The 19,490-nt window shown below is 36.9% G+C and overlaps 1 protein-coding gene and 1 long non-coding RNA gene across 11 annotated transcripts in view; one reads left to right on the forward strand and one right to left on the reverse strand.

The window, feature by feature from the left end:
* The first annotated feature begins 84 nt into the window (after positions 1 to 84).
* Positions 85 to 16,063, forward strand: LOC107505362. The gene is made up of 4 exons (XR_001595696.2): positions 85 to 155; positions 1,077 to 1,264; positions 3,944 to 4,025; positions 15,969 to 16,063. It is a non-coding gene; the product is annotated as an uncharacterized LOC107505362 (long non-coding RNA).
* AK9 (adenylate kinase 9) overlaps positions 6,969 to 19,490 on the reverse strand; it is a 98,592-nt gene continuing 86,070 nt past the window's right edge. For 4 of the 10 annotated variants that reach the window (XM_016135466.2, XM_016135463.2, XM_016135467.2 and 1 more), the window contains 9 exons: positions 17,516 to 17,717; positions 15,946 to 16,092; positions 15,621 to 15,841; positions 13,086 to 13,282; positions 11,830 to 11,999; positions 11,508 to 11,606; positions 9,295 to 9,397; positions 8,060 to 8,174; positions 7,000 to 7,714 (listed from right to left, as the gene is read on the reverse strand). In XM_016135466.2, coding sequence (XP_015990952.2) covers positions 7,512 to 7,714; positions 8,060 to 8,174; positions 9,295 to 9,397; positions 11,508 to 11,606; positions 11,830 to 11,999; positions 13,086 to 13,282; positions 15,621 to 15,841; positions 15,946 to 16,092; positions 17,516 to 17,717 — 1,457 coding nt within the window. In that variant the 3' untranslated portion in view covers positions 7,000 to 7,511. Of the gene's footprint in view, positions 7,715 to 8,059; positions 8,175 to 9,293; positions 9,398 to 9,895; positions 9,961 to 10,222; positions 10,402 to 11,507; positions 11,607 to 11,829; positions 12,000 to 13,085; positions 13,283 to 15,620; positions 15,842 to 15,945; positions 16,093 to 17,515; positions 17,718 to 18,163; positions 18,538 to 19,490 lie in introns of those variants that run through there. The other 6 variants (XM_016135462.2, XR_004950876.1, XM_016135464.2 and 3 more) reach the window with 6 other exon arrangements.

Raw genomic sequence — 19,490 nt, forward strand, 5'->3', positions numbered from 1 at the left:
GTCGCCTGCGCGGGGACGCCGGACCACGTGGCCCGCGGAGCCACCCCCGGCGGGGCGCGGCGCGGCGGGGCGGAGCCGGAGGTCCCGCGCGGTGCCGCCAGGAGAGCCCCGGCAGGTCTAGAGTTTGCAGGAAATTGGGCAAGGCGGACGAGAAGGTACTTGTCACTCTGCGATTGTGAAAGTTTATATCCTGTCACCCCGGACACCGAAGCTCCCGTTAAGGTCTCGAATGTGTGACGAAAGAATGAAATCTTTCACATTCTGCTTCTGCTCCTTTTACATCATCATCATCTAATGCTAATAATAATAATAATAATAATAATAATTTGCTTCCTAAATGGTTTTCACATCTGCCTTCTCATTTCCTCCCCACTTCAAATACCTTAGTCCAAGAAAGTGAAGACAGCTCTCTAGTCAGGCAGATCTGGGTACTGGGTGATCTTGGGCAAGTTATCCTCTTACTTTGCTTACCTTACCTGTAAAATGGAGATGTTAAAACTAGAGCCAACTAGGTTGGGTTGCTGTGGGGTAAACAAGAATAAGTATGTAATGAGGTTAGTAAGTGCCTGTTTTAATTCCTCTCTGATACGATTACAATTATTATTCATATTTTCATCATCTTTCTTCAATAGACTATTACAGGTTTCTAACTAGTCTTAGTTGCAGTGTTGTTCCTGCCACTACACAGGAATACAGAAGATCTCTCTAAGTACAAATCATATCCAGAGACTGGTGTTGCTCCCCTGCTTAGAATCTATAGTGGCTCCCATGTGCCCTCTTGATAAAGACCAAGCTTTTTGATATGGCCTAAGAGCCCAGCCCAAATCCAGTCCCCTCCTATTTGTCTCTCCAACTGTTTGAGCATTTTCCTCTTTCAATTTATGCTTCACCAATACCTAACTGCTTATAATTTATACCCCCAGTACACACCCAGATCCCCAACCTGCCATCTATTGCCTCCAAGATTTTCAAATAAAAACTAGAGGTATAGTTACCAGCCTGGCTCTTTTAAAATTTCACTTGTTTTTGTTAAAATTAGCTTCTACCCCTTTTCTTGAATTACCTCTAAACCCCAGGATTTGTAGGAGTCCAAGTGGGATGAGGGGGTTCTGCCAGACTTCTACACACCAGCAGGAAAAGAAGTCAACCTGAGGAGTTGCCTGCTCTGTGGTGTCTCACTGACACAAGAATTGCAGTAAAAACACAGGTCCTCCACAGAGCTTCAGTCTGACAGGTGAAGAAACTCAGTGTTGAGTTAATCCAGGTACTCCTACTTCCTCTTTCAGCCATTGCTCACTTGAGGACAAGCTTTGCGGGAAGGGGGGGGGGGGCTGGGCCTGGAGGATTTTCTGCATCGGCTTCTTGCAGCAGCAACTAGCCCTCTCTGCAAGGCAATTGTTTAGGAACCATGTTGACTTTTCTTGAAATATTTGTTGTTGTTTTTGGTCAAGGCCAGCTAGTTTACCTTCAATACATCTTCATAATTTTAAATCTTGCAGAGAAGAGTTTGGGGTGCCGATCATTCGTCCAACACTATTTATTTAGTGCCTCCTAAGTGCCAGGCACTGTCAAGTGCCAGGAATATAGCAACTAAAAAGGTCCTTACCTTCATGAAGCTTGCATTCTTGTCTTTTCTGGGGAGAAAGCACAAAAATATAAGTAAATAATATAATTTCATGAAGTCTTAAGCTTTATAGGGAGTGATGATGGAGACTGACAGGGAAAGTGAAATCAAGATAGGGTTACATTTGAGCTGAGAGCTAAATGCTATGGAACCAGCCGTGTGAAGATCTGGAATAAGAATGTTCCAGGCAAGGGGAAAGAAAGTATAAAGGCTCTGAGACTGGAAATGACCTTAGTATATTTTGAGGGAAGAAAGGCCTGTGTGGCTGGAGCATAGTAAATGAAGAGAAAAATGACAAGAGATGGATTTGGAGGGAAGGTGGCCAGATTTTGCAAATAAAAACACAGGACATCTGGTAAAATTTGAATTTCAGATATACAATGAATAATATATCATGGGGCATTCTTACATTTTTAAAAAATTGATATGATTATCTGAAATTTAAATTCAACTGAGCATTTTGTGGTTTATCTGACAACTCTCATTGGAAAGGAGATTCTGACAATATGGGAAGTGAGAAATGTGAAAAACTTTTCACTGCAAGATAGTTAGAAATGATAACAGAAAATGCATACCTGAATTTATAGGAAATTAAAGAAAATACAAGGTGCCAAAAAATAGAATTAAACTCAGACTAGTAAGCTAACCATTGAGCCATGGAAATCCTAGGGGCATTTTATGAAACCGGGGCCTCAAGGCTTAAGTTTTAATGGGTAAACTGGGATCAGTAGACAAAGCCTTTGGTGTGTGTGAAGTAGGGAGTGGAAATACAGATTCTCTCACAGAAGTCAAGTTCTTTGGAAGGGCTACAATCCCCATGACAGGGTAGTTCAGAAAAAAAAAAAAAAATCTGCCTGCTGTCAGAGGGAGATAGCGAGAAACCGTGTCTTTCTTGGCCTTGGCTCCACGTGAGAGGTAAAGTCTCCCCTGAAAATTTGTGACACATCAGAATTTTAAAAACTATTCACCACAAAATCCTTCTGGAAATTAAAATGTAATCAGTGAAATTTAAAAATCAATGAATAACATTGTAGTAAATTGTATACATAACCACATATAAAAACTCCACAGATAGGTTAAACAGTTGAGAGAATTTATGATTTAAAAGATAAATCTGAAGAAATTGCTCAGAAAGTTAGTTTAAAATAAAGAGATGGAAAGTGTGGAAGGAATGTTGAGAGATAGGAAAAACAGAATGAAAATGATTTATCATATAACGTAATTAAAATTTCAGATGCAAAGACTAGTAAGAATGAGAGAGAAACAAATATTTAAAAGTAATAATGAGAATTTTCCAGAACTGGTACAAAACAAAAGTCTACAGATTTGGGAAGCATAACAAATTCCTATAAGACTAAACAAAAGAAATCCATAGCTGGATATATTGTAATCAAACTGCAGAAAATTAAAGATAAAGAGATCGTAAAAGAATGTAGAAAGAAAATATTACTTACCTCTAAAAGAAAGCCAGTTACACTTATGGCTAACTTCTCAACAGCAACTGGGAAGCCAGAGTCTTCAGTGGTCTATTTTCAAAACTTACCTATTTTTCCATTTAAAATATTATGTTTACAGCAAAATTAAGCAAAAGTACGGAGAGTTCCCACATACCTCTTTCCCCACGCATGCACAACCTCCCCCACTGCCAACTTTCAGCATCAGAGAGATACATTTATTACAATTCATGAACCTACACTGACACATCATCATCACCCAAAATCCATAGTTTACATTAGGTCTTGGTGTCATACGTGCTATGGTATGGATTCAGACAAATGTGTAATGATGTGGCCACCATTACAGTATCATACAGAATACCTTCACTGCCCTAAAAATACTCTGTGCTCTACCTATTTATCCCTCTTTCCCTGCTACCCCTTGGAAACTACTAATCTTTTTACTCTCTCTATAGTTTTGTTTTTCCCAGAATGTCATATAGTTGAAATCATACAGTATGTAGCCTTTCACATTGACTTCTTTTACTTAGTAATATGCATTTAAGGTTCCTCCATGTCTTTTTGTGGCTTGATAGTTCATTTCTTTGTAGAGACGTATAATATTTTATTGTCTGGATGTATCACAGTTTAATTATCCATTCACCTAATGAAAGACATCTTGGTTGCTTCCAAGTTTTGGCAATTATGAGTAGAGCTGCTATAAGTATCTTTGTGCAGGTTTTTGTGTGGACATAAGTTTCAACTCATTTGGGTAATTACCAAGGAGTATTATTGATGGATCATTTGGTTAGAGGATTTTTAGTTTATAAAAAACTGTCAAAGTATCTTTTAAAGCAACTGTACTATTTTGCATTCCAACCAGCAATGAATCAGAGTTCCAGTTGTTCCACATCCTTACCGGCATTTGAGGATTCTGGTGTTTTGGATTTTGGCCATTCTAATAGGTATGACGTGGTATCTCATTGTTGTTTTAATTTGCATTTCCCTAAGGATATATTATGTGGAGTATTTTTTCATATGTTTACTTTCCATCTGCCTACCTTCTTTAGTGAAGTGTCTGTTTAGCTGTTTTGCCTATTTTTGCGTGGGTTATTTGAATTGTAAGAATTCTTTGTATATTTTGAATAATAGTCCTTTACCAGATATGTCTTTTGCAAGTATTTTCTCCCAGTCTGTGGTTTATCTTCGCTTTATCTTGACAGTGTCTTTTGCAGAGCAAAAGTTTTTCATTTTAGCAAAGTCCAGCTTATCATTTATTTATTTCATGGATCATGTCTTTTGTGTGGTATCTAAAAAGTCATTGCCATATTGAAAGTCATCTCCTGTGTTATCTTCCAGGAGCTTTATAACGTTGCACTTTACATTTTGATCTTTGGTCCATTTTGAGTTAACTTTTCTGAAGGGTATAAGGTCTGTGTCTAGATTCATTGTTTTGCATGTGGATGTCCAGTTGTTCCAGCATTATTTGTCGAAAAGATTTGCTCCATTGTATTACATTTTCTCCTTCGTTAAAGATCATTTGACTATATTTATGTGAGTATATTTCTGGGGTCTCTTCTTTTACCAGTTCAATTACAGTAGGTTTATAGTAGGTCTTGAAATCAGGTAGTGTCCATTTTCTGACTTTGTCCTTTTCCTTCAATATTATGTTGGCTATTCTGGGTCTTTTGCCTCTCTGAATAAACTTTAGAATTAGTTTGTGTATATCTACAAAATAGCTTATGGGATTTTGATTGAGATTGCACTGAATATATAGATCAAGTTGGGAAGAACTGACAATATTGAATCTCCCTATCCATGAACATAGAATATATTTCCATTTATTTAGTTTTTCAATTTCATTCGTTTTGTATTTTTCCTCACATAGATATTGGACATATTCTGTTAAGATTTATCCCTACGTATTTATTTTATTTGCGTGCTAACATAACTGGTATTGTTCTTTTAATTTCAAATTCTACTTGTTTATTGTTGGCATTTATTAAAGCAATTGACTTTTATATATGAACTTTGTATCCTGCAACTGTGCTATAATCAATTATTAATTCCAGGAGGGTTTTTGTTGATTTTTTTGGATTTTCTACATAGACAGTCATGTCATCTGCAAACAAAGACGGTTTTATTCTTTCCCAATCAGTATACTATGCTTTTATTTTCTTTTATTGTCTTATTGCATTAGCTAGGGCTTCCAGTTACAAGACAGCCGTGAGAAGGAACATTCTTGTCTTATTATCTGATCTTAGTGGAATATTTTCTAGTTTCTCACCATTAGATATGACATAAGCTGTAAGTTTTTATAAATGTTCTTTATCAAGCTGAAGAAATTATCCTTTTTCCTAGTTCACTGAGAGTTTTTATCATAAATAGGTGTTGGATTTTGTCAAATGCTTTTTCTACATCTATTGATATGACTGTGTGATTTTTCTTCTTTAACTTGTTTATGTGATGGATTACATTAATTGATTTTTGAATGTTGAACAAGACGTGCATACCTTGGATAAATCCCACTTGGTTTGGTGTATAATTCTTTTAATACTTGTGGGATTCAACTTGCTAATATTTTTGTTGAAGATTTTACATCTGTGTTCATGAGAAATATTGTTTTGTAATTTTTTTGTAATGTCTATGTCAGCTTTGGTATTAGGATAACGCTGGCCTCATAGAATGAATTGAGAAGTATTCCCTCTGCATCTGTCTTCTGAAAGAGATTGTAGAAAACCGATATAATTTCTTCCTTAAATGTTCGGTAGATTTCATTGGTGAACCCATCTGGACCCAATGCTTCCTATTTTGGAAAGTTACTATTTATTGATTCAATTTCTTCATAGAACTAAGTCTATTCAGATTATCTATTTTTCTTATTATCCTTCTTCTCCTCTGAAGCCCCTCATTCTTAGCTCAAACTGACATATATATCTCATTTTAACTCTCTGTCTCTGAACCTCTCATGTATGTGGGGTCTCTGACTCTCTTATGTATGTGGGGTTCCCATACACACATATGTAATTAAATTTGGCTATTTTCTCTTGTTAATCCATCTCATGTAGATTCATTAAACCAGCTGAAAGAACCTTGAGGGTAAAGTTTCTTCCTTCCCAACAACTTGCATGTGGAGTAAAAAAAAAAATAATAATAATAAGGTCAAATAGAATAGGGTAGAATGCAGAGTAGAATTGTGGTTGCTAGGGGCTGGGGGTGTGATGTGTGAAAAATGGGGAGATATTCATGAAATGGTATAAACTTTCAGTTATAAGGGGAATAAATTCTGAGGATCTAATGTACATCATGGTGACTATAGTTAATAATATTGTACTATATACTTGAAATTTCCTAACAGAGTGGTTCTGAAGCATTCTCACTACGTACCACACATACACACACACGCACACACACACATATGCACAGACCTATAAACACAAGGTAACTATGTGAGGTGATGAATGTGTTAACTTAATTCTGGTAAATATCTCACAATGTATACCTAAATCAAAATTATCATGTTATCTACTTTAGGTACATATTATTTTATTTGTGAATTATGCCTTAATAAAGCTGGAAAAAAGAGCTAAATCACTCCTTTTAGAGATTAAAACACAAAGGCTCAGAGAAATTTATATTTATCTAAGGTTACATGGGTTTTATATTTTATTTTTTAAAGAGCCAATCTTGCTACTTCACATTCTAGATTTCTTATATTGCTCCTGCTGCTGCTGAAAAATTGATAATCTTATTTTAAAAATCTCACTCAAATTCAATTTAGTAACTTTTCTTCTAGCATATACATCTTGAAAATGTCATATAAGACTCCAGATTTCATCTTTCTCAAAGTTCCAGGTGATTTCTAATAATAAAATAATATATAAAACACATTTCCTAGAATACTGAAGAAAAAGAAAAGAGGCCACAATTTAGTTATCTCAAAATCCATTTATTTTGTTGGGAAAATGATAAAGTGGCTTATGTTCATGAAATTTATAAACAATTCCTTATTTTGAAAGTGAAATTGATATTTCTGTTTTATTTATATCAATGTTAATTTTGCTTCTTGAAGCTTTCTAACATTTACTGAGTAATTTTCTTTAATAGAGACTGGCTTTTCTACTGAAAATGTTAAAAGGGAAAATGAACAATAGGTTTATTAAGTAAAACAAGTTAACTAAATATTATAAATGGAATTCTAAATGGAATAACCATTTTGCTGAAACACTGAAGTTTAGACAAAGAGCAATAGACATTAAAATTATATTAAAACGTGTTTATAGAAGAATACTCCTTCCTGGATGACAGAGCTTTGAGTCTATTTGAGGTCTGGCAGCCATGATACATAATTCAGGAGGGAAAAATATATCAGAGAAGGCCAGAGTTTCAATCTATTTCCTTCCATGCCTCTCACATAATTCTTGAGATTCTGGTTGTAATTACCCAAGAAACTATTCATTAACTGGGTCTATATTTCTAAGAGAGAGAAAGGTCTCTAACTTATGATCAAAGTCAATGGCTCTAAACTGAGGTTCCTTATATTTTCTGGTCATCTTGGCACCCAGGTACGTGATGAGTTCACATCTCTCCATAAACTGCTCCATCTTCTTCTTATACTTTTTTCTTGTGTATTCAGAACCTTTGGGATTAAAGGCTGTAGAAAATTTCATAGTACTATGAATGTTTTCTGTTAGGTTAGTGAATCATTAAATTACAGAGAAAGAGAACTATGTGTGTGATTGAGCTGAGAATATATCCAAATCCCAAATATTGGGGGTTATTCTATTTTAGATCATAATTGCCTTTTCACCTTCCTTTATGGCATGGTTTATAGAAAGCTGACTTTATTACTCAGAATACTGCTTTAAAAACTAGAAATTCAGTTTTGCACACCCCCATACCATTCAAAAGCCCAACCTAGCTCAACAATCCTGTTTATTACATATGCCACAATTAATGTTAAATTACTTCTGAGTAGTATATTATAAAAAAGACATACCTTTTAGATGAAATGCTACATAGAGTAGCGCAGATCTCTTTACACTTAAGAAAGGAAATTTGGGCTTTAAGCATCCTGCTGCATTCATTGCTTTAATTAGAGAAGTTGCGATACCCTGTGGGTAGGGAACAATCGTGTATATTTGAGTTTGATTTCTTTTGTTAATGGCAAATAGATAAAGAGGCTATTCTTTGTCTCACATAGCCTCCTGGAATTGGGAATGAGGCTTACAAAGATGGTCAGATGACCACGTGGCCAACAGGAAAGAAAGACAAAATATATTTGATTAGGAAAAATGAAAATTGTCAATTGGCTTAGTGCCAGCTAGGTGATGGATACTTGGGTTTCATTACACAATTCTGTTTTTATATATTTGACATACCATAAAAACTTAAAAAAAGAAAGAAGGGGATATTGGATTTTGTGTTGCCTATCTCTTTTTCCATTGCTCATAACTGGGCAGATTGTCTCCTACTATCTGACAAGGACTTCCAGGGACCACAGTTATCAGTGCAGTCAAGATTTGGAGCCCTGAGCAGGCAAAAAAGGTGTGAAGCCCTCTGGATAAAACTTGGCCTTTACGAGAATACCCCTTTCTGGGTGAGTCTCATCTTACATTTTGATATTAAACCAGACTAAAGGCCAAACATCTAGGCAAGTTGAAAAAAACAAAGTGATTAAGAATTTGTGAGAAAGGTATGAAATTGTACCCTGGACATTTATTTTATAAAATTAAAAATAGTGGTTGCTTACTAAAAAGTTTCCCACATTTAAAGAGAGTTATTTTTAGATATATAAACTGTGACTGCAGTAGATCGCTTCATTGGGATTTGGGGCAAAATATGGGTTTGGTGGTTCAGTTGTAATGACACTGTAACTCAGTTCTTGTAACTAGGGAATAAACCTCTCAGAGACTGAATCTCTACATTTCCAATTAAGAAAACGTTTTACAGACACTGAGATTCAAAATAAGAACCAAATTACAAGTCAAATGTAAATAATTTTATGACAGTTTACATTCTCTTCACTTCAGAACAGGTATTTGGAAAAGCAGGGGCTGTCCGCACATCTTATTTTTCCAACCACTCACAAACAAAACAGGCTAAAAGCGGATTTGCAGCTTAAGATCAGAAAACTCTGCCTTGAATGTCATCATTATCAAAATAAAATTATTGTTAAAGAAGAGATTGTTGTATTCTTCTAATACATATACATAGAAAATCATGTAACTGAACCTGTTCCAGGTATCCAGGCAAAGGAAGACTAGTAAGGTATATCGGTTCCTTTAAGGGGGGAAGTTTGTGTGGAAGTTTCTGATTCCAGTATTTCAATGGCAACCTAAGAACACAAAGTTCATTAGACGTTTGTGCACAAATATACTCATATACTCATTGTGTCTATACAGGGATGTAGCTATACAAGAGACAACTAGAAGATAAAGTTCATTACCTGTTTTTCTCCACTGCAGAAAATGATACAAGTGGAAAGACACAGTCTCCTAGAAATTCATGATCACCATCTTCTCTTGGATCCCTAGCCCTGCTCACCTATTCTCAATTTTCTTATTCTTCACTGGAACTATAAAACATTTTCTTTATTCTCTTCAGACTTCTAACTTTCTCAAATAACTCCCTGCACAGATGCCATGCTATGGAAGAGAAGACATCAAAATGGAACTTTCTCGGCGACTTATCACCAGCAAAGGCACATAGACAGTCTTCTCTTTTCATGCCAGAGCTTACCTCCCATCTGAGATTGGTCTCGGCCCATGCTTTGGATCCCCACTCCACCCTCCCTCTAGGTATCTTACTATAGCAATTTTTCTCTTCCTCTCACCTCTGGCATTTCCTTCCCATGCTTGGGATAATTCCCATGCATCTGCTTTAAACACGCTCATACTTCTTCCCCCATTGGAAAAAAAAAAAAAAGAAGAAGAAAAATCACTTTCACTCCTTCAACCTTCTATCTCTTCTGGCAACTAATGTTTTCTCTTTTTACAGTTAAACTTCTTCAAACAATGAGCTTCACTAGAGATCACAGACTACTGTACAAATTCCATCTGCAGATGTGACTTGATTCATACAGTACTTTAAAAATTTTTTTTAATCAGTCACAAATGTAAAACAATTAGAAAAGTTAAAAAAAAAAAAAAAGGTTTCCAACTTGTGTAAAACAGGAACGTCTGGCAGTAGTAGAGTAACGGCTGTTCCCCCCTTCGCCGGGGCATGCGTGGTCCAGTTTGCAGCAATCCCCACCACTTCCTGTTGTTTCTCATCCAACCTGCTTCTCCCATGTACTTCACCTTCTTGATGCTATAAGCATCTGTGACTGTAACCTGTGGACTACAGGTAAGGTCTTAATTTCATCACCTTGCATTCACTCCTTGGCACTCTGTAATTGGCTTCCACTCACCTCACTCAACTGAAGCCGGTCTTGCCAAGATCACCAGTGACTTGTTATAACCTAAATCTGACACACTTTTCAAATCATATCTTGCTTGATGTCTAAGCAGCACTTAAACCTCTTGACCACACTTTCTAGAAATTCTCTCCCTTCACCTCCTGAAGCCTCCTTCTTCTGGCTCTCCTTTCACCTCTCTGTGGGTTCTTCTTTTTCATTCTCCCTTGCAAGCCTTTCTCTTGATTTTCATTTGTTGGTGTTTTTCAGGCCTTCTCCTAAGGCTGCTGCTTTTCTCACACTGTTCTTCATAAGTGACCTCAAATGTGCTGTATTATTTTGGACAGGATTACTCCAATAGCCTCATAACTGGTAGGTATTCCTGCCTCCAATCCATTATCAACACTCCAGCGACGGTCTCTCTCCAAAGCAAATTTGATTATAATACTCAAAACCAAGTCAATGTATTCATACTGCCCTTTGGATCAAGTCCAAATGATTTATGGTGATTTTACTTGACCTTCCACACTCTGGCCCTGCTCATTACCTCGAGCCTCACCTCCTGCTCCTTTCCCACTCCACATCACACCTAGCCATGCTGAATTTCTTGCACTTTAGAGGTTTCCTGGGCCGGGTTTGTTTTTAGGTCCCTCTGCTTTGAACCTGTCCCTTTTCCCCTTTATCTAGCCAATTCTCCCTCCTCATTCAGGTCTTAGCCCAACACACAATCCAGTTAGACTTTTGGACTACACTTTCCCAGAACTCTTGTCATTTCCCCACCCTAAACTCCATCACATTCTGTGTTTGTTTGTTTGTTTTTTAGGTATTTCAAGTCTATTTTACCTCAGAGCTTTAGGCTTTGGAACAACAGGGACTAATCCTTGTTCACCATCACATATGTGTGTATATATACACATGTATGCACATATGTGTGTGTATATATGTGTATATATATGCATATGTGTGTAGACATACACATATATATCCCAGCATGGTACGTTGAACATAGAAAATATTCAAAAAATATTTGTGACTTAACGAGTGATCTCACCTCAAAAATTTCTGGAGTTTTTCACTACTCTCACAAATATATATACGATCACGATATTCTAAGGCATATTTAATGTTACCAGGTACTAGGGCTTCATATCTGAAAGACAAAAAAAAAATCTGTTTTATAATTAAAATGCAGTACTGTGTAAATTAAAATGTCAAAATGTTTGCTTTTACTACCTATGCAACTCAAGGAAGAAACAGGATATTTTCCAGTTAAACAATAGTGACCTTTTGGCCAAAAATATTAAGATTGTTACATGAACCACTTATTCCGAGTAGAGACATCGTCCTGCACTTCCATGAGGGTGACGACTTGCCTTTGCTTTCCATCCTGGTAGGTCACCGGACAGTAGCCCTGGAGCTCAGCACACTTAGGGAATCGTTTCTTCAGCTCTGACAGGGTCAGCCTTTTGGGGATCATGTCAGCAGATGGGAGTGGATGAGGTGCCAATGGAGGCACATATAATTCTGGGTTCTCCAAAAATTTCTGTGAAAAAGGGATTACAGTGACGACTATTTAAAAAAGGATACCACGCCAATCAAAAACCCACCGAGGCCCTCCAGCTACTCTTTTCATTTTCAGTAGCAAGGTTTGAGAGCAGCCTTCAGCACCACAACAACTCCTTCTCTGGCTGGAAGTCCCTTAGATTAGTACTCGCAAGTGATTTCATTTAAAGTCTCTCCTAATCTCTCTCATTCACTCACTCACTCACCTCATTCATACAAAAAAATATTTGTTGAGCTCCTATTATGTGCCAGGCACTGGAGAGGACACAGTCACCTGCCCACTTGTCTTCCTGTCCTGAAGTATAATTAATTAGGTGCCTTTTGGCAGGTGAGTTTACTTCTCCGGCTTTAGTTACCACTGTAAAGTGGAGAGGGCAGGACAGATTTTTGATCTCTAACCTCACTTCCGGTTTTAAACTTAAACTTCTTCGAGTATCATTTAAATAAGCAGGAAGAAATACATGTCTCCTTAATAAAGTGCTCAAAAAATTCTAATTCTTCAAAGGAAAATAAAATGTTCAGAGGGATACGATTAGTTTATCACCACCAATCTTTTTATATCATCAAATTATGGCCATTAGGATATCGGAGCAAACCTATATTCTTTTCCATTAAATAGAACTATAAAGTATACTGGGAATTCTAGTGATAGAAAAAAATTTTAAAGCACGCAAGACATTACATCATTTCTACTGACTTCGACTTCCCTTCTGCATCCTTAAAGCTGAATTCCCTGGATGTCCTCCTGTGGGCTGAGCCCTGATGCTGAGCATCCCCTCCAGTGGTGGGGCTCACCACTGGGTCACCCTACCTGTTAAGCTGCCTCAGGCTAAGGGCCTATCACTGACCCTGAACTTCTACTTTGTGACAAAATATGTTATGGAATGCAGTCTCAGGACTGGCCACTCAGTTTCCTTATTGGTCCCGAGACACAGGTTCCATTAATGGGGCTCCTGGCCCCCAGTTCCTGGGTGTTCCCAGCTGCACCCACCCCCTCTTATTTGATGAATTCTGAGATAGGCATTTTCTTTCCTTAGTAAATATTTGGAGTTAGGAACAGACTTACGTTCATTTTTTCCTGAGAACTCATTTTATAATAGTGCCCTCTGAACTCTGCTGCAAATTCCAAGGACTCAGTCACAGAGCAATCAACTAATTCATATGATTCTGCTAGGCTGACAGGGCAGAACTGTCTGAATTCGCCCAGGCGAGAGTTCAGTTCTTGAGGTGTGATGCATAACTTGTCAATGCAGGCAGCTTTTCCTATTAATAACATTAACTCTTATTCTATGTTTTCATAGAAAGCATAATTTTAAAAATTAAAATAACTTCAATTGCACAAGCCCTCCATAAATGCATACACATTTAAAATTCCAAACAATAAAGTAAAAAGTTAGTTTCCCTTCACACCTCCATCCTCGCAATTCCTCCTGAGAGGTAATCACTGTAGAGTTTGTATCCTTTTCAGACTTTCTCTAGACATTTGCATGTACACATGTGTTTTTTTGCATATGGTATGCTTATGCCACTATATTGTAAACATTCTGCAACTTGTTTTTATCAGTTATGGTCTTCGACATCTTTCCATACAATTTACCTAATTATTTTTAATTGTGCACAGTATTCCATTGTATAAATATACATATAGCTTACTTAGCCACCTATCTGTTGATGAATAATTTGGTTGTTTTTAATTCTTAGCTGTTACAAACCCACTCTATATATGTTATAAACAATATATATCTATACACACATATATGTATGTGCATATATACATACCCACTCATACACATATAAATCTGCTACATATTTTTAATTTTCCTATGGATAGATTTGGGAAACTTATTCAAGTTTGCTGACATGATGTTACTGACAAAAATCTCCCCTGTCCCCAGAAGCCACCCAAGAGAAGGGAAAAAACATTTATCCAAAAGTAATTAGGTTTATCCTAATGAGTATTTTAAAAAGAAAGAGCCCAAGTTCCTACAATGGACAAGTTTAAGAGTTTTTTCCCCAATACAAGGCAGAGAGGCAGGTATACCTGGAGTAATGCCGTGGATACCATGGTGCCCCATCCTGATTCCCCCTCAGGGCACACGTACCCATCCTCCAGCTGCTGAGAACACTGGCATTGGGGGTCTCAGAGTTGCACTGGAAATTGCCCCTCTGTCACAGGTTATATGCTCTCTCAGAATGACTTATGGTCAATGACAGGCTAACAAGAGGATATAAAGCTTGGTCTCTCTCCCCAATTTGAGAAAAACTGAAAATCCATCCCAGCTCCAGTGCTCCCTATTCATAGGCTCTATTGAGGTTTCCATTTCCACTACACAGTAGGTTAGTTTCTTCCTCCTCCCAATTCTACTGTCCTCATTTCCCCACAGGGCTATCTCCTGATTAGAGTTGTCAGATAAAATACAGTATGCCCTCAGGCAATATTTGGGACATACTTAAGACTAAAAAAATTATTTGTTGTTTATCTGAAATTCAAATTTAACTGGGAATCCTGTATTTTTTATTGTCTAAATCTGGCAACTCTACTGAGACTACTTCCTGATGAAGCTTCTGCACACAACTTTTCATCTTGTGCCTTTTTTTAGGGAACCCAATCTAAGGCAGGGAGGGTGAAATATGGTAGCAGAAAAATAAACGAGGCACAATTTTTGCTTTCAAAGTCTGCTGTGGAATGTTTCACTACTGTGATGATACTATCTAAAACTTATTGGGAGTAGGTTTCTAAAAATTCAATTCTTCCCTTGCATTCTTATCTTCATGCCTTATACTACTCAGGTGAAAACAAATTCCCCATCTGAAGACAAACAGGAACCAGAGATACTGGTTATGCTCAAATAATGAAATAAGACAAGATTCAATGATGCAATCATTTTTGGAAACCTCGCTGCATTTTTCCTTATTCAAGACTCTCTTAGCCACGTTGCTCTCTCATACCTTATTATAGCTCCTCTATAGTTTCCAAAGTTTAACACAGTCATTAAACAGATGTCTGTGAGACCCCTACAGATAAATTCTTTGAAGCCATCACTCCTTTTAAAGATATCAGACATAGATAACTTTTCTTCTATTGTGTGTATTTTTGGAGAAAAATCAAGAAACTTATAGGAGTATATAATCAAACATTTTTTTTCATGGATTCCAAATATGGATTAAAAGACATTTTGTGCTCAAGTTTAATTTTTATAGACTCAACATTTATATTATACCATAATGAATGTAAAGAGTAAAATTTAATTCTAGATTCTGAAACAAAATTTTGCCAAGTGCCATTCCACAGACCACTGCCCTCATCTAACTACCATTCTTGAAACTAGCTTCTTACATGGCATTCCAAACACTATAAACTCTTCTAGTGAGAGACCATGCATTATTTTTATGTGCTAGGTTCATGCAAGCACTCAATAAACGATAGCTTGAGCAGCAGCAGTCATTTATTAGAACAAACATACCTGCCCACAATTAGATAGTACTATATATTTAAAATACTGATTAAATTGTGGGGAAAATGTTCACAGTGAATGAGCCAGGCATGAGTAGACTTTAAATTTATGTTTTATTCTCTTTTAATAGGTAAACATTTTCTTACCTGCTTGTATTTTTTCCAGGTATATCTGCACATATTTATTCACCATTTGAACGTGCTTACTGACTTCATTCCACACCCACCATTTGCTGTGAAATCCATCAATCACATACCAGTTCTGATGTTGTTCTTGATAATATTGCTTAATCTCAACAATGTTTTTGTGGTACTTTGAATTCCTGACAGCTATAATCTGTGTGCTGTTGTGTAATGGATAAGGCAAGCTAATAGAGAAACAGAAGAAGAATTGCAAAAGCTGTTTAAAACATACTTTTTTCTGGATGATTAAAGTTCATTCCTTTATTATTGTTTTCATCACATTCATTACCTTTGTTCCTTTTTTTTTTCCAGAAGCAATCTTCTGAAAATTTCCTTGGAAGGCACATCCAACTCGAAGATGGCCATGGGGATGATCGACCTGGCTTCCAGGAGACTCATCTGATACCCCGTTACTGGGTACCCATCGATGACAACACTAGGAAGGAGAGACAGGGAAATAAAAATGCCACATTTCTTTCCACTCCCACCTTCCTTTCTGTCTTCCAGAACTAATCTGTTTCTTTTGGAGAAGCCCTATGCTCTTCCTTATATAACTTGATTTATCTTCTTTGTGCTTTGTCCTCTTTATCTCTACATTTTTAATTTCTGTCAGTCCAAGATCCAGGAATAGGGCAGCATATATATGGACACAGCTCTGAATTTGTGCATTTAGCACCAGAGAGCTAGGTTTTGGCAAGATTTGAGAGAGAATATGCATAATGACTTGAATATTGTGTTATTTAATTGAGGAGGCTGGGATGTGGAAGGAGAAATAGGAAGCTGGTGAGAAAAGCCTTATACTATCTGGAAGAGAATCATTCCATCGGGACCCATCATGCCTCTGAGCAGGAATAATGGAGAATTTAAGTTAGTCCAACACTCCGAGATAATAAGAGTGTTAACTATCAAATGGAGAGGAGGAATAAAGGCTATCTGCAAATTCTGAGAGGAGAGGCCCCTAAAGTCAGGAAACTCATTCTGAGGTAGGAACGAGCTGGGTATACTGGCTGATGGTCATCGAGAAGGCCTAATTTTGGGTAAGTCGCAGGATGCCCTTCAGCCAAGTCTCTAGGCACTAACTAGGTCTAAGTTCCATGGCCTAGAGGACTGGAAGTTAAGACAGACAGGCAAACCTATAGAGAAGGTATGGGGGTGCTGCTGCTGCTGTTTTTTAACAGGACAGTGAACGGGCAGTCACTGTCCTGGTATTCCCAGTAGCGGGGAAGAACGAGGAGTCTCCTAATATAAAACAACCTTGAGTAAATCGTGGGGATTCTAGGTCAATGATCTCGGCTTTCGAGCAGACCCTTACGTTTCACTAGATTTTACTACTAGGTGTGACCAGTGGCTGTGCCAGGGGAGCAATGGTTGAGGAGAGGAGTGTAAATTAAAGAGAGAGCTCAAACACAGAGCTCTCCTGTATAGATGTGGCATTAAGGTTGGGGTACTGCTACTTCTGCAGTTAGAAGGGCCAGTGAGAGAATATCTACACTGGACCACTACCATCTGGGGGCCAGGGAAGAGCCATTCCATCACTCCACAGGGCAGTGAGAAGCTCTACTGGGCTGTGAAAGTCACACCGGCCTACTTGGTAAGCCTGGAGACTTCTGGACAACTCAGGGGTTTGCTGCAGGGAGTAAAGCTGCCTCCTTGCTTTTCTGGCATGTGAGTGTTCAAGACAAGTTTTAGCTTGACAGAAAATTAAAGTATGTCACCACATAGGTGCCCAAAGTTTGAGAAGCATATCATACTCTTTACAAGAGCTTTAAACCTTTTTTTTTTAAGATAAGTGTTTTGAATTCCAGTGAATAATTGCTTAGAAGAGCTAACCCTCCCTCCACCCCCCTGCACCCACTTACCCTGCAGTATTACATATACTTTCCATCAGAGATATTTCTAAGGCTTTAATAGCCAGTTCATCAGGTGCTATCATTCCTTTATGAAGATGCCAGTTTAACATAAGTGCCAGCTCAGTGTTTGGTTGGTTGGTTAATATGTAACGCAAAGCTTCTCCTATTGACAAACACTTTAAGCCATATTCACTTGAAAATTTGTGGGCAACTGAAAAACATTATAACTTTAAACTTACTCCATTTCAAAAATTCATCAGTTAACCTTAGTTTCAGATTCTGGTTAATTGATATCAGTAGGAAACTCATCTTCATATTCCTCAAAGAAATTTTGAAGTTAAAATTGCTACATTTTACTGAATATTGTCAAAAGGGCAATCATTATTAGTACTTCAGGTAAGTGGTTCATGGGTCTGGGTAATGAGCCAACTCAGTGAGCTTTTTTTTTCATAACTGAACCAATATTTAAATTTTTTCTTCCTTCTGCAGGAAGTAGAAAAATTTTTGACAGCTATCCAAGGCATCCGATGTGTACTGTTAATATTCGGTACTATGTCCAAAATAACTCAGTTAATCCTCTAGGAAACAAATTTTTTTTTTTTTAGAATAATAATGGCATATCTGACATTTTAATAGTAATTTACAACTTTGTGAGGCAATTTTTCTTCTGTGATTTTATTTGATATTTTCAACTATTCTATCAGATGGGTAGAATGAATATTATAATGTCGATTTTTTAGATCAGAGAACTGAAGCCCAATTCAATGGAATGATTTATCCAAGATCACGTAGATGCTGCCATTGGTAGAAAGAGAACTTGTATTGGCCTCTGCTTCTCTTAAATGAGACCAAGCAATGGCTTGAAGTAACCAGTATTAAATGTGGGTGTGCTCTGTTGGGGTCTACATACCCTGCCTCACCATTGTCTGGAGACTGGCAGTGTGTAGAGAACATTGAGAAAGAGAGCCCGTCCAATCCCATGGGAATGCAGATTCCCTGGCCGTAGTCAGGGTCACTCAGAAGGGAAGCCCCTGAGAGAGCAGCAGAACCCTTAATCTCAACTTTGCCACAAATCTTGGAGTCAGATCTACTTTTTTAAAGTTCTAATAATAATTAAGCAAATTAACCTCTCTTTCAATAAAGAAATGAGAAATTGGATCATCTTGTCTTCTCTCATTTTCACTTTTTGCCGTGGTCGTGGGATCTTACTTTAAATGTCAATATTCTTTCTGCTTTGCTTTGGGAAATATCATTATCTTTGTGAGCATATAGAACACGACTATTACAGAGTTGTCATAGTAAGAAGTTTAAATGGATAAAACAAACTTTTTATCTAAAGAGGTGAAATACAAAACTCCCCTTTATTATTCCTGGTGACAGATTAATCTTGACTTCCCATCTCTTCCCTCCATTTTCTATTCAGTCATTAAGCCCTGTTGTTTTCCTTTAAAATATCTCCTTTATTTGTCCTTTCTTTTCTAATCTCGTTGCAACCAAACACTGTTCATGTTTTCATGTCATCTTGAAATACTACACCAGTCTATTGTTGGACTATTTGCCTTTATAAAAAACTACACACACTCCAAAGTTATATAAAATTCAAACATTACAGGAATATATTTACCAAATGCCTTTTCAGCAATAATTAAGATAATGGATTTTTATTCTTTATTAATACAGATTATAGTTATAAAATCTTTAGAAATAATTTTATGCGAATTTGATTATGTATGTAAATAATATTATTTTATAATTTCTTGTATTCTTTTTGTCAGGTTTTGATATCAGGGTTATGCTAATTTAAAAATGAACTGGTATTCTTTATACCTTTTGAATTATATGGATTATATTCATTAATATAAATAAATAAATAAATAAATAAATAAATAAATAAATAAATTCAGAAGCTTACTGCCTTTTCCCTTGCTCTGAAAGCTTATAAAAACACTGGAAGTAACTCTTAAACTTTTAACCCTTTGAAAGT

The sequence above is a fragment of the Rousettus aegyptiacus genome, unplaced genomic scaffold (assembly GCF_014176215.1).
Source record: "Rousettus aegyptiacus isolate mRouAeg1 unplaced genomic scaffold, mRouAeg1.p scaffold_m13_p_1, whole genome shotgun sequence".
Classification (NCBI taxonomy): domain Eukaryota; kingdom Metazoa; phylum Chordata; class Mammalia; order Chiroptera; family Pteropodidae; genus Rousettus; species Rousettus aegyptiacus.